The 15,677-nt window shown below is 39.1% G+C and overlaps 1 protein-coding gene across 2 annotated transcripts in view; it reads right to left on the bottom strand.

Moving 5' to 3' along the window:
* DYNC2H1 (dynein cytoplasmic 2 heavy chain 1) overlaps positions 1–15,677 on the bottom strand; it is a 395,644-nt gene that overhangs the window by 137,240 nt on the left and 242,727 nt on the right. For both annotated transcript variants that reach the window (XM_070384345.1, XM_005887860.3), the window contains exons 81-82: positions 14,307–14,515; positions 9,367–9,471 (exon numbers count right to left, since the gene is read on the bottom strand). In XM_070384345.1, the coding sequence (XP_070240446.1) occupies positions 9,367–9,471; positions 14,307–14,515 (314 nt within the window). The remainder of the gene's footprint in view (positions 1–9,366; positions 9,472–14,306; positions 14,516–15,677) is intronic.

Raw genomic sequence — 15,677 nt, 5'->3', positions numbered from 1 at the left:
ATATTAGTTGTCTATTTTATTATTTATAAAATAGACAACTAATATATCTATTTTATTATTTATAAAACAGATAACTAATAAGGACCTACTAATATATTAATAGCACAAGGAACTCCACTCAATACTCTCAGCTTTCTCAGTCTCCTTTTTCACTCTGCCATTAGAGTGGTAACATCTGCATATCTGGTGTTATTGATATTTCTCCCTTCAATCTTGAGTTCAGCCTGTGAGTTTTCCAGCTTGACATTTTGCATGATGTACTCTTCATTTAAGTTAAATAAGCAGGGTGACAATATACAGCCTTCTACTCCTTTCCTGATTTTGAACCAATGTTTCATGTCTGGTTCTAACTATTGCTTCTGGTCCTATATACACGTTTCTCAGGAGGCAGGTAAGAGTGAAAAAGTTGGTTTAAAAGTCAACATTCAAAAAACTAAGATCATGGCATCCAGTCCCATCACTTCATGGCAAACAGATGGGGAAACAATACAAACCGTGACAGACTTTATGTTCTTGGGCTCCAAAATCACTGCAAACAGTGGCTGCAGCCACAAAATTAAAAGATACTTGCTCCCTGGAAGAAAAGCTATGATAAAGAAAACCTAGACAAGCATATTAAAAAGCAGAGACATCACTTTGCCAACAGAGGTCTGTCTAGTCAAAGCTGCGGCTCCTCCAGTAGTCATGGATGGATGTGAGGGTTGGACCATAAAGAAGGCTGAACACTGAAGACCTGATGCTTTCCATTGGGTAGTTTCAGGTATTCACTCAGTAAGTGAATGTTTGTTGAAAGCCTACCACATTCCTGGCAGTAGCTAGCAACTTAGTCTTATACATATGTCCCTCTGTTCTTGGGGAAATACACACGGAAACAGTTAAAAATCAATACAGAGTAAGAGCTCTATTGAACTAAGAACAGTATACCACAGAAACAAGTGAAAGTGAAGTCACTCAGTCGTGTCTGACTCTTTGCGACCCCAATGGCCTGTAGCCTGCCACACTCATCCATCATGGGATTTTTCAGGCAAGGATGCTGGAGTGGGTTGCCATTTTCTTTCTCCATGGGATCTTCCTGACTCAGTGATCAAACCCAGGTCTCCCACACTGCAGGCAGACTCTTTACTGTCTGAGCCACCAGGGAAGCAAGTCCAGATTTGAAGGGATAAGGAAACATCTTCTAGAGGAAGGAAAATCTCAGTTGAACCCTGAATTTAAAATAGGAGGCTGCTAGCTGAGTGCTGCAGAATAGATGCCTTCAAATAGTGGTTCTGGAGAAGACTTTTGAGAATCCCTTGGACTGCAAGAAGATCAAACCAGTGGATCCTAAAGGAAATCAACCCTGAATATTCACTGGAAAGACGGATGCTGAAGCTGAAGGTCCAATAATTTGGCCACCTAATGCAAAGGGCCGACTCACTGGAAAAGACCCTAATGCTGAGAAAGATTGAGGGCAATCTTTGAGGAGCAGAAGAAGGTGGCAGAGGATGAGATGGTAAGATAGCATCACGACTCAATGGACATGAGTTTGAGAAAACTCAGGGAGGTAGTGAAGGACAGAGAGGTCTGGCATGCTGCAGTTCATGGGGTCACAGAGTCAAACATGACTTAGGGACTCAACAACAGTATTCACTTGCACAACTTCCCCTCTCTCCACCTCCCCAAACACTGTAATTTGATATCTATCCTCTAAATTTCTACAGGAAGAGGCTCTAAAGAAGTCTTGAAAAACTGCTCAAAGCCTGTGTGTGTGTGCATAGTATGTGCTCAGTCATATCAGACAGACTCTTTGCGACCCTATGGACTGTAGCCCGCCAGGCTCCTCTGTCTATGCAATTTTCCAGGCAGGAATATTGGAGTGAGTTGCCATTTCCTCCTCCATGGGATCTTCCTGACCCAGAGATCAAGCCCTCAACTCCCCTATTAGCAGGCAATTCTTTACCACGGAGCCACCTGGGAAGCACATGACTTACTCTCAGTTCTAATCAACCTTTACCACTGATAACTCCTCCTCCATTCTGCTTAAAACTCTTGCCACACACTACCATCACCTTGGAACCTGCCTTTAAAATTCTGATTGATTGTCTTATTTTCCGACTGCAGTTTACTCTTGCTAAAATCTTTCCAGGTTCACACATACGTTAAATGTAGGTATTTCCCAGGGTTCTACCCTCAGGTATCTTCACTTTTTGCTCTATCAATGTTTTCTAATAATCTCTGATTCCCATGACTTCCTCTCCCACAAACATGTTGCTGTTTGTCAACCCCTTTTAAATCATATCTATATCTGAATTCTCTCCTGTGTTTATTTAGTCAAAATTCCCAGTAGACATTTCAAACTAGATATTTTACATGGAAACTTCAAATAAATATTAGAAAAAATATTCATTTATATATCAAATTAATATATCAAGATGATGTCTTCCCCTCCCCATCATCAAAATAAAATGGTATGATCATATATGATCATCTGTACCATTTTTCTAGATTCCACACATAGGTGTTAATATATGACATTTGTTTTTCTCTGACTTCAGTCTGTATGGTAGTCTCTTGATCCACTGCTATACAGTAGAAACTAATACAATATTGCAAAGCAACATTATTCCAATAAAAAATAACTTAAAAAACAATGTAAAATAAAACCCATAGTTTCTTCCTTTTGGGGTTTCCTAGTGGTCCAGTGGTAAAGCATCCGCCTACCAGTGTAAGGGAAATAAGTTCGATCCCTGGTCCAGGAAGATGTCACATGCCATTGGGCAACCAAGTGTGCAGACCACAACTGCTGAAGCTGCCTGCGCACCCTCGCTCCACAACACGGAAAGCCAGGGCAATGCGAAGCCCGCACAGGGCAACCAGAGGAGCCCCGCTCACTGCGGTGAGAGAGCCCACACAGCAACTGAAGACCTGAGGCAGCCAAAATCATAAACCAATTAGAGAATTTTCTTCCTTTTGACACTCACCATTTGACTACTGCTACAATATCCGTATAGTATTTATAACATGGTGGGAGAACTGAAGGAAAAAGGGACAGTGTAATAGCTAGTGTCAATGAAATACCTTATTGTGGAGATACTGCAACAGATTAAAACAAAAAATCAGAAAGGTGACCACCAGCCTCATGGAAATATGACTCACTCCTCTTTTTTCTCCTTTTTGATTTACAACTAATTGGACATCTCTAAATGAAAAAAAAGAAAAAAAGCAACTCTGTACATCACACCGTGACACTTGTGAGACCCACACACATGTGCACCGGAAGGGAGCAGACAGCAGAACTAGAGCTCGGCTGCGGCAGTGAGGTGGCGCTAGGAGGGCGGAGATGGCGGAGGTGGCGCTGAGGTGGCGGAGGTGGCTGAGGTGGCGCTGAGGTGGTGGAGGTGGCTGAGGTGGCGCTGAGGTGGTGGAGGTGGCTGAGGTGGCGCTGAGGTGGCAGAGGTGGCGCGGGGATGAGGTGGCGCTGAGGTGGTGGAGGTGGCTGAGGTGGCGCTGAGGTGGTGGAGGTGGCTGCCACGTGGCTGAGGTGAGGTGGGCGGGATGAGGGAGGTGGCTGCTGAGGAAGTGGTGGTGGATGGGGCCCTGAGCGGGTGGGCGCTGAGAAGTGGAGGGGCTGAGTTGGGGGAGCGTCAGGCGTGACCTTCCTGGTGGAGGAGGCGGAGCGAGCGGAAGGCTAGGCGGCAAGCGCCTCACGCTCTGCAGCAAGAAGAGCTCACCGCTCTCTGAGGACAGAGGGCAGTGACTGGGGAAGGGAGACGGAGGCAGCCGACAAAGAGATACGAAGGAAGAGCTTCCTGCTGTCTGCCCCAGGATGCTGGCCCTAGAACTGTTGGGAACCCTCCGACTGAAACGAACCCTACTGGGTCATGGGTAAGCCAAATACGCAAGTGCTAAGGACACACTTCCTCCAACTTGAGTGAGTGAAGTCGCTCAGTCGTGTCTGACTCTTTGCGACCCTGTGGACTGTAGCCCACCAGGCTCCTCCGTCCATGGGATTCTCCAGGCAAGAGTACTGGAGTGGGTTGCCATTTCCTTCTCCGGGGGATTTTCCCAACCCAGGGATCGAACCCAGGTCTCCCGTGTTGCAGTCAGACGCTTTAACCTGTGAGCCACCAGGGAACCCCAACTTAGCTGCCACCTTTTTACATTTTTTTAAAACGCATGCTCTTGTCCCCCAGCTTAGCAGCAGCCAAGTCCTCGCTAGTAAGAAAAACCAAAAACTTGTGCTCTACTGCCACCTTCTGGCAAACAAAAAGGCTCCTAATTACCAACCTATTGAACAGTTAGAACCACAGTAAACAAACTCTTGCCTAAGTGAGAAAGATATTCACTAACTCAAATTTGATGGCAAAGGCACTTTTCATCAAACACCATGAAAAATTCCAGCAATAAAGTATTACGAAAAGAAAAAAGCAATTTTCTAGCAGCCAAACCTAAAGACACAGAATATTGCAATTTAACTGATAAAGAATTAAAAATAGCTGTTATGAAGAAATTCAGTGAGCTACAAGAAAACTCAAAATGACAATACAATGACCTTAAGAATAAAATAAGGAATATTTTACCAAAGAGGCTGAAATTCTAAAAAAGAACCAAACTGTATTGTACTCACACAAAAACAGACACATTGACCAATGGAACAGAATAGAAAGTCCAGAATTAAATTCCAGTAGATAAAGTCAACTAATATTTGACAATAGAGCCAAGAATATGCAATGGGGAAAGAGTAGTCTCTTCAACTAATGGTGCTGGAAAACTGGAAAAATACATGCAAAACAATGAAATTATACTCTCTCATGTCACTTACAACAATTACCTCAAAAAAGATCAAAGACATAAGACTTGATAACATAAAACTCCTAGAAGAAAACGTAGGGAAGAAGCAATGTCTTGGCAGTGATTTTTTTAGTATGACACCAAAAGGACAAACAACAAAAACAAAAATCAACACATGTGACTACATCAAAATCAGAAGTTTCTGCATAGCAGAACCAGCAATTAACTAAATGAAAAGATAACTTACAGAATGTGAGACAACTTTTTCAAACCATGTATCAGATAAAGAGTTAACATTCAAAATGTATAAAGAATTTAGTCAACTTCATCACACACACAAAAAAAAGTCCGATTAAAAAACAGGCCAAAGAACAAGAGGCAAAGAGTACATCAAAATGGTCAACAGACACGTGAAAAGATGCTCATCACTAATCAGAGAAATGGTAATGAAAGCCACAACAAGGTATCACCAAACACCTGTCACAATGGGTATCATCAAAGGCAAAGAATAACAGATGTTGGGAAGGATGTCAGGAAAAGGGAATCTTCATGCACCATTGGTGGGAGTGTAAACTAGTGCAGCCACTGTAGTAAACAGTATGGAATTTCCTTAAAAAATTAAAAATAGATGTATTATACGATCTTGAAATTCCACTTCTAGGTATATACCCCAAAAATGAAAATAGGATTTCAGCAGAATATATGCACTCTCATGGTGATTGCTGCATTATTCCCAATAGCCAAGATACGAAGACAACCCAAGTGCCCATCAATGAATGAATAAATAACAAAGATGTAGAACGTATACACAATGGAATATTATTCAGCCACGACAAAGGAGGATATCCTTCCATTTGTGACAACATGGATGTACATTAAACACATTACGCTATGTGAGATGGGCGTCCCAGATGGTGCTAGTGATAAAGAACCTGCCTGCCAATGCAGGAAGCCTAAGAGACATGGGCTCAATCGCTGGGTTGGGAAGATCCCCTAGAGGAGAAAATGGCAACCCCCTCCTGTATTCTTGCCTGGAGAATCTCATGGAGAGAGAAGCCTGGCTGGCTACAGTCCATAGGATCACACAGAGTCGGACACGACTGAAGCAACTTAGCATGCACACATGCTATTTGAGATGAGTCAGACAGATAAAGTCAAGTTATTGAATCTAAAAAGTCAAAATGAACAACAGAATAAAATGACTGTTACCAGGGGATGAGGGTGGCGGAGATAAGAGTGTTTAAGGGTACAAACTTACAACAAGTACTAAATAAGCTATAGAGATCTAATGCACAGTATAATGAATATAAGCAATAATGTGCTAAGGCACTTCAGTTGTGTCCGACTCTTTGTGACCCTATGGACTGTAGCCTGCCAGATGCCTCTGTCCATGGGATTCTCCAGGCAAGAATACTGGAGTGGGTTGTCATTTCCTCTTCCAGGGGATCTTCCCGACCCAGGGATCAAACCCACCTCTCTCATGTCTCCTGCATTGGCAGGTGGGTTCTTTGCCACTAGCACCACCTGGGAAGCCTCATAAGCACTAATATCATACTATAAATATGTAATATAATAAATATCCCTATCAGCAAAAAAAAAAAAAAGCTAGTAACAGCTGACTCACAGCACCTGTAAATAAGTATCACTAACACTGTTGTAAACCAGATGTGGTAAATGCCTAGGAGGGATGCACTCAGTTCATTTAAAAAGGCCAAGTCATCAGATACCTGCTTTAATATCAGTTCCATATTCCTGAACTTGTATATGATCAATAAAGGAATTGTTACATCTATTCAGTGTCAGTCAGGCTTCTTCATATCTGAACATTCACTTTCAAGAACAAGCATTCTAAATGTGGCTACAAATGTGACTTGTAGTCTAAAAGCTCTAAATATGCTCTAAATATAGAAATTTTTTTCAGTTTACATATAAATGTTTATAATTATGAAGAAGAGATGTTGCAGTAATTGATGTACTCTGAAAGCTGTTTAAGTATAAAAATTATAATTAAGAACTTTTAAATAGTTAAATAAATTAACAGTAAACCAGACTGACAGTTAAAATATAAATATTAAGAGAGTATGTCACCAAAAAACATCAAGGAAGAACATGTTATCCTCTTTTCATTTCATAAATATTTATAAAAATTTAAATACTAACACAAGAAAAAACACCAGAGATTAAATCATAGTAAAATAACTTTAGGAGAACTATTTTGGTATACAAACTAGAATAAGTAAAAAGCAAAAATGAAGCCTATGTTGTCTCAGGACTATCTGGGAAAATGAGATTGGGGTCTATCTTCCTACAGTACTGTGTTAAGTTGTTTCAGTCGTGTTCAACTCCATGCAACCCTATGGACTGTGGCTCGCCAGGTTCCTGTCCTACTTCCCTAGAAACCACAGAGTTAAGATAAATGTAAAATGTTCGTCTGCCTAGTTTACTTTGAAATCCCTAATTCTTGAGATTCCACTTAGACTGATGAACTTCAGGTTAGCATAACATGCATACCCTGGGCCTATGTGACTAAAATGTAATAGAAGATTTGTGTAAGTGACTTAGCAGCAGCAGCAAGGCTATGATTGGGCTGCCCCAGTGGCTCAGATGGTAAAGCGTCTGCCTGCAATGTGGGAGAACCAGGTTCAATCCCTGGGTCAGGAAGATCCCCTGGAGAAGAAAATGGCAAACCACTCCAGTATTCTTGCCTGGAAAATTCCACGGACTGAGGAGACTGGTAGGCTATAGTCCACGGGGTCACAAAGAGTCGGACACGACTGAGCAACTTCACTTTCACTTTTCAAGGCTATGATTTAGTGCCAAGTCCACACACTCTGAGCTCTCATCATGGCAGCCATCCATGGTCCAGGAGAAAAAGAAGGTACAAAAAGAAGATGGTTGGTGGGTCCTTCCATACGATGAAGATGCTCAGTATTCTCTATTTCTTGTCTCCTATCCTTCCCTGACGTCTCCAAGGCTACATCTATCCTACTTTACTCTTTCCCTTCATTAGACATTTGATCCAAGCAGAGCTAAATTAAGTTCTTTCAGAAGCTGAATGATACTGAGAAAGAAGTTGTGAAAGCCATGTTATGTTAATAACAGGAAGTTAAAGACAGACTCTTGAACTTCTATTTATAAGGTTCCTAAAGCAAATACTCTCTTGGATTCTATAAAATAAACTTTTATTCTTTTAATGACCTTTTAATTCTTTTAACCTTTTTTGCTTAAGCATTGTAAAATTATACACAAACACATATACAACACACACACAGGCTCAAATATATGTACACAATTCTTACGTTATTGGTGGACTTGTTAAAAAATAACTATTTCAGGTCAACAAAAAGGATGGAGGGAGAAGAAAAGAGTGTAATCATGTATGTTATGAAGCTAAGGAACAGGTAGGAGTTGATATTCTCTTGTGGACTATCTGACTTAGCACTTTGGATGACAAAGGGTAAAGGAACCAGACAGTGTCTTCAGCTAGCATAGGTGAAGAGAGGTTGTTAAGATCTCATTTGTTCCAGAAAACAGTTATAACATATTTATATATTATGCAAATGAGTATATATTTATATACTCGAACATTTTTTACAAACATGTGAAAATGAACATTAAAATTCCACAAGGAACATTTCAGCGAATAATTTGAAGGAAAAAAATTAGTGAATAATAAGAGAGAAAACTATCAATTTTATAAATGTTGGCTGAAATAGTAAACAAATACAAAACTGTGGAGCTAAATATGATAACATAATCTAGCTAGGACGCCCATAAATTACCAAAAGTAAACTGTTAAGAGCCATAAGAATTTCCCATACACTGACCCACAATGAACCTACGTAACAGTTCACAATTCGGTGCACAGAGCTTAGCAGTACAGTAGTGCCTGAGGAGCAGTTGGAGAGGCCATGTCTTTACTCAAAGACAATTTAAATATCAGTCCTGCCTCTTATTGGCTCTATGATCTTCGGTAAGTAACTTAATTCTCTCCACCAGTTTCCTCACATACTGAGGGAAAAGTGATAGATCTTACCTCATAGACTTTATGAAGACTAAAGTTTCTGCGTATAAAGCATTTAAAACACCAGGTACACACTTAAATGTCAATAAATGTTACCTCTTATTTGACCAACTTATTCTTGGTCCAAACAGAAGCTAGACTGTATAGCGTTCTTGGCTTATGTTTTTCTGTGTCTCAATAATTTAAAAATCCATATTCCCTCAATGTTTTGCAATATTCAATCATTAAATAAATATTTATCTTTTATCAAACAATACACAAATGATGATTTTAAATTTAATGATATATTCAATTTCTTAAACTAAATTTAAAATACCCTTAATAAGATAAATTCCAGGAGTAAAACCAATATATTTTGGATAAAATGCATAGTATTCACTGTTATTTTACTAATTTTAACAAATGTATTAAGATAGAAACATTTTAAATTCATTTAAGACAGAATCTATTATATTACATAAAATTTAAAAACTAAATAAAACATGTGGATCTGTACTATTAAATAAAATGTAATGTTTCTTTCAGGCTCAGTAGCAACATTTTTTCTAAAATGTAGATCTAATTTATGTTACCTGAGAACTGATCATGCGCTGAGATGAGCGAGCAATGTTAGCAGGCAGACCAAAGAAACTAGGTTTGTCATCCTCTGGAAGTTTCTCAATGACAGCACGATAGTCCTAAATATAGAGAAGTAAAAAACAGTTTTTCACTAAAAATCAAGTTTACAACCACTGAAATCAGAAAGAACCAGAATACCAGTAAGTATTAAATTACTAGTTATTCATGTCACACTTTCTAGGTAAACCTCACTTTCAGTGTGTATAGTATTAATTCAGTTATCTAATGGAAATTCTCTTTGTCATGACTTCATTATACTTTCTTATCTGACATTTCTCATAATTGAAGGGACCCTGAATTGATTAAAGCAAACATATACGAGTGGCTATGCCTGTTGTTGTTCAGCCATTAGTTAGGTCGTGTATGAATATTTGTGACCCTATGGACTGTGGCACGCGACGCTTCCCTGTCCTTCACTATCTCCCAGAGTTTGCTTGAGTCAGTGATGCCATCTCACCATCTCTCTGCTGCCCTCTTCTTCTTTTGCCTTCTATCTTTCCAAGCATCGGGGTCTTTTCCAATGAGTCAGCTCTTCACATCAAGTGGTCCACGTATTGGAGCTTCAGCTCCATCATTAGTCCTTCCAATGAATATTCAGGGTTGATTTCCTTTAGGATGGACTGGTTGGATCTACTTGTAGTCTAAGGGACTCTCTTGGAGAAGGCAATGGCATCCCACTCCAGTACTCTTGCCTGGAAAATCCCATGGATGGAGGAGCCTGGTGGGCTGCAGTCCACGGGGTCGCTAAGAGTCCGACATGACTGAGCGACTTCACTTTCATGTCTCACTTTCATGCATTGGAGAAGGAAATGGCAACCCACTCCAGTGTTCTTGCCTGGAGAATCCCAGGGATGGGGGAGCGTGGTGGGCTGCCGTCTATAGGGTCACACAGAGTCGGACACGACTGAAGCAACTTAGCAGCAAGGGACTCTCAAGAGTCTTCTCCAACACCACAGTTCAAAAGCATCAATTCTTCAACACTCAGCCTTCTTTATGGTTCAACTCTCACATCCATACATGACTATGAACCTTTGTTGGCAAAGTGATATCTCTGCTTTTTAATACGCTGTCCAGGTTTGTCATAGATTTTCTCCCAAGAAGCAAGTGTCTTTTAATTTCATGGCTGCAGCACCATTCAAGGTGATTTTGGAGCCAGGAAGTGATGGGACTCAATGCCATCATCTTCGTTTTTTTGAATGCTGAGTTTGAAGCCAGGTTTTTCAATCTCCTCTTTCACCCTTATCAATAGGCTCTTTAAACTGGAAAGGCAGTCACTCCCTCATCCATCACAAATGGCATATGGGGAACCTGGTGCTAAACTATTCGTAGACGACCTGTTTTTAGGTCAGGGTTTCACAGGTAGCAGAGCAGCTTCCTCACTGCAATCTATTGAAAGTCAGCCCTTGACACAAGGGTTTGTAGAAGAAAAAAGTTCATTCTTTAAAAATGAAAAATAATTTAAAAACAGCAAAATAAAATTTTAAAAAGAGGCTCTTTAATTCCTCTTCACTTTCTGCCATTATATCTGACGTTGTGGATATTTCTTTGGCAATCTTGATTCCAGCTTGTGAGTCATCCAGCCCAGCATTTAACATAATGTACTCTGCATACAAGTTAAATAAGCAGGGTGACAATATACAGCCTTGTCGTACTCCTTTCCCAATTTTGAACCAGTCTGTTGTTCTATTTAAGGTTCTAACCCGCATACAGGTTTCTCAGGAGACAGGTAAGGTGGTCTGGTATTCCCATCTCTTTAAGAATTTTCCACAGTTTGTTGTGATCCCATATAGTCAAAGGCTTTTGCATAGTCAGTGAAGCAGAAGTGGATGTTTCTTTTCAAATTCCCTTGCTTTCTCTATGATCCAATGAATGCAATTTGATCTCTGGTTCCTTTGTGTTCAGTTGCTTCAGTCATGTCTGACTCTGTGTGACCCCATGGACTGTGGTCTACCAGACTTCTCTGTCCATGGAATTTCCCAAGCAAGAATACTGGAGTGGGCTGCCATTTCCTTCTCCAGGGAATCTTCCCAACCCAGGAATCGAACTCTCATCTCCTGTGTCTCCTGCACTGGCAGATTCTTTACCACTGTGTGGTACCTCTGCCTTTTCTAAATCCAGCTTGTACATCTGGAAGTTCTTGGTTCATGTACTGCTGAACCCTAGCTTGAAGAATTTTGAACATAACCTTTTTAGCATGCAAAATGAGTGCAACTGTATGGTAGTTTGAGCATTCTTTGGCACTGCCCTTCTTTGGGACTGGAATGAAAATTGACCTTTTCCAGTCCTATGGCCAGTGCTCAGTTTTCCAAATTTGCTGACATATTGAGTGCAGCACTTTAACAGCATCATCCTTTAAGATTTTAAATAGCTTAGCTGGAATCCTGTAACCTACCAAAGACTAATCAGCAGAGTGTAGCTCTGCTTATAATGAAATAAATACTCTAACAATCTTTTTTTTTTTAACTTATAGAACCCTCAGAAACATACATACACACAGTCTGATGTACAAGAACTGCTTTGTAAATTCCAATTCCAGTTAGTCTTAACTAGTGAGGCATGATGAAATGCATCAATAATCCTATCCTTTCATCCCAAGACTTACTGTAAGCACTATAAAGGCTTGATTTGTCAAGCATTCACCCAGTTTCCACTTCAGATGCTAGACAGGAAACTAAGAGTATACCAAGATGATTTATTCAGTTTGGTCCAAAGATGGGAATTGTTTAGTTTGTTTTCATGAAGATACAAGTTTATTTTAAGGCAGGTATTCTATATGCATCTAAACTATTCTTGCTGAAGTGGGATAAACTGTTTTTAATGGAGCAGCCTCATCTTCTGCCCCTACCCTCTTCATCCTTTCTCATCCTTTGCAGCTGCCTCTCAAGAATTTCCAAGACACAGGTGCTGGAGTTAAACTCCAGGAAGTATGTCAAAGTTTGAAAAGAAATGCTGTTCTCTGAAATTTTTTCTCTCCTATAGCACAGTAAACTTCCTTAAGGTGTTCAGTCACATCATATTAATAGATATGCATAAATATATATGTATTATATGTGAGTGTATACTTGTGTATATGCATGCATTTGTGCATGTGTGTCTGTATGTCAAAGTGTTCTCCTCTCCTGGGAAACTCTGGCTTTCTCTTTCTATGTAACTCAATTAAATAGAAAGCTAAACATTGACTCTAGTGAATCATCTTATAATTTTTAAATTAAAAAAAAATTGTTTTCTCTTTTTTTCTTTTTATCATCTTTTTTGGCTCTGCCTTGCAGTATGTGAGATCTTAGTTCCCTGACCAGGGATTGAACCCATGTCCGCTGCCTGTGGAAGCATGGAGTCCTAACCACTGGACCACCAGGGAATTCACATAACCATCTTACAATTTTAAAACTACCGTTTTCTTTGTATTTATACACTTGGTTCATTTTTAAATATCTGTGAAACTTTCTCATTGAGACTGGGGAATCTTCTCTACTTTGGACATGTTTCCTAAGTAACAGACCTCTACATATCCAAACTGATATATTCTCACTTGGACACAAAAGAATGTATACCAAATGATATCCTTTACATGAAGTAGAGAGAGGCAAAACTGAACACAGGTTGTTGGAAATTAGGTTAATGTATCCTGTGCGAGGAGATTGTAACTAAAAGGGGAAGGACTTCCGGGGAGCTGATACTGTTGTTTCTTGATTCCAGTGCTGGTTATATTCACGTGTTCAGTGTACAAGTGAACTGAATTGTGCACTTATGACGTCTACTTTTATATATATATATTTTATTTTTCAATTTAAACTTCAAACAATAGAGACAAAAGACTTGTCAAGGTATGCTAACATGAGTACTATATATTTATCAGAAATAAATATATAATAATAAATATCTGTGATATTTCTGTCTGCACACTGACTCCAAGTTTCTTCTACTAAAAAGTAAACTCTATTGATGCATCAAGAGATCCACAATTCTTGAACAGGGTTATTATTGAGCAAATGTTCAATGAGTATTGTTGAATGATTAAATGAATGGAAACTGAAAAATAAAATAGATGGAATACTCAAAAAAACAGGTAAGATATTCAATAAGTAAAATATTTAATATTGGTAGTCAAGATTTTATTTTTTGATTTATGTTACTAAAACAAAGGCATTTTCTTGAAAAATATTTGAATGAGAGAAAAGGCACAATACTGAAAGAAGTATATAATTGAATTTATGTATATTTTGTAATTCATGAAGAAACATGTAATTTAAATACTCTAGGCAATAAAAACATTTTTGGGGGGCATTTACACAAATTGGTAGCAAAATAATTGAAATCTTTGGGCTACATTTTATACTATTTTCTGGAAAAGATGACTGCATTCTAGGAAACTTCTATAAGATGACTCAAAGCAAAAAGCTACAGTCAAATAAAACAAATTCATACAAACAAAAATGTTGCTATGAAATCTTTTTAGGTTAATATTTCTTGTAGCTTTAGAACTACTTTAAATTTATAAGCCAGAGTATGAAATAGACATCTGTTGAATAATATTTGCTTTTTTCAAATTTACTGTATCAGAGCACTCTCATAATTACAAACAAGTAGTATATCCTCCCATTCCAGATCTTCACAGCTGCCCTACAATTTAAAAATTTTCCTAGGCCACCACTTTCAAGATTTGTCTATCAACACTATTATCATCAATCAGTGCTCCCTAAGTATCCAAAAGCAATAGGACACCTAACTAGAGTTTAGAGAATCGGGCTGCATACTGGCATAATAAATAATAATCCGTATTTGTGAGTGATGACTGCTTGTACTTGTGAAAAGAAGCAACAACATATTTTAACAATGTAAGAAATTATGCAAGTTTCAATCTGGTGATAAATTGAAAACAATTAATGTTACCTACCAAAATGCTGCAGGATTTTGGCAGAGATATGGAGTATGGAAAAACACTTTTCTTGTTCCTTTCGCTTAATACATCAATTATTGAAGAATTAAAAAATTGCTTCAGGTATGATCGAAGAACTCTAAGGTCAAAGTAGTTATCTATGCGTCCTCCATAAATAGCATTTTCAAGCAAACCATGTACAAATTCCCACTGTACATCTTTGGAACCTATAATTTAAAAAAAAAAAATTGTTTCATTTCTAAGATATTAGAAATTCTCTAAAAATATTCTAAAACATTAAACAAATTTCAGGCTCTAGCTATATTTATAGACTATAATAATACATACTTAAAGCATTTAAATTATTCCTTAAGGCTTGATATTAACATTAATGCTCATCAATATTAGGGCTTCCCTGGTAGCTCAGCTGGTAAAGAATCTGCCTGCAATGAGGGAGACATGGGTTCAATTCCTGGGTTGGGAAGATCTCCTGGAGAAGGGACAGGCTACCCACTCCAGTGTTCTTGGGCTTCCCTTGTGGCTCAGCTGGTAAAGAATCCACCTGCAATATGGGAGACCTGGGTTCAATCTCTGGGTTGGGAAGATCTTCTGGAGAAGGGAACATCATCTGGAGAAGGAAATGGCTACCCACTCCAATATTCTGGTCTGGAGAATTCCATAGACTGTATAGTCCCCACGGTCGCAAGGAGTCGGACATGACTGAGCAACTTTCATTTTCCAGCCTTTAAATTAACATTAATGTTCATTAATATTATTAATATAATCATAGAGGACCAATTCCAGGAAGGGAGTTATCACCATAGATAAGTACAGTATGAACTAGATATGGTGGTCAGGAAGGAACCTGGCAAAGTCTTTCAAATTTCCTCTCTGTTTCCCACTGTCTTTGCATAACCCAGAGATTTCCTTCCAAACATTTGCTTTTTTGCATGTCCACATAAACTGCCTTCCTCCTTTTGAAGGCTAAAGCCACTATCCCCACTTCACTACTTTTTTGTCTTTAGTTGAAGATGGTATTAAGAGCTTCAGTCATTATAGTAGGTTACTTAGTTTTCTTGATCTCTCACATATAAATACATTATTAATATCTTTTTTTGTTTATTTGTTGTGCTGTGCTTACTCACTCAGTCATGTCTGACTCTCTGCAACCCCATGGACAGTAGCCCACCAGGCTTCTCTGTCCATGGGATTCTCCAGGCAAGAATACTGGAGTGGTCTGTCATGCCCTTCTCCAGGGGATCTTCCCAACCCAGGGATCAAATCTGCATTACAGGCAGATTCTTTACCACCTGAGCCACCATCTTCCCTTATTAATTCATTTTATGTCAATGTAATTCTTTGACCAGCCAGAAGAACCTAAAAGGGTAG

Source organism: Bos mutus, chromosome 15 (assembly GCF_027580195.1).
Source record: "Bos mutus isolate GX-2022 chromosome 15, NWIPB_WYAK_1.1, whole genome shotgun sequence".
Lineage (NCBI taxonomy): Eukaryota > Metazoa > Chordata > Mammalia > Artiodactyla > Bovidae > Bos > Bos mutus.
This window is presented reverse-complemented; position numbering and strand designations above follow the sequence as displayed.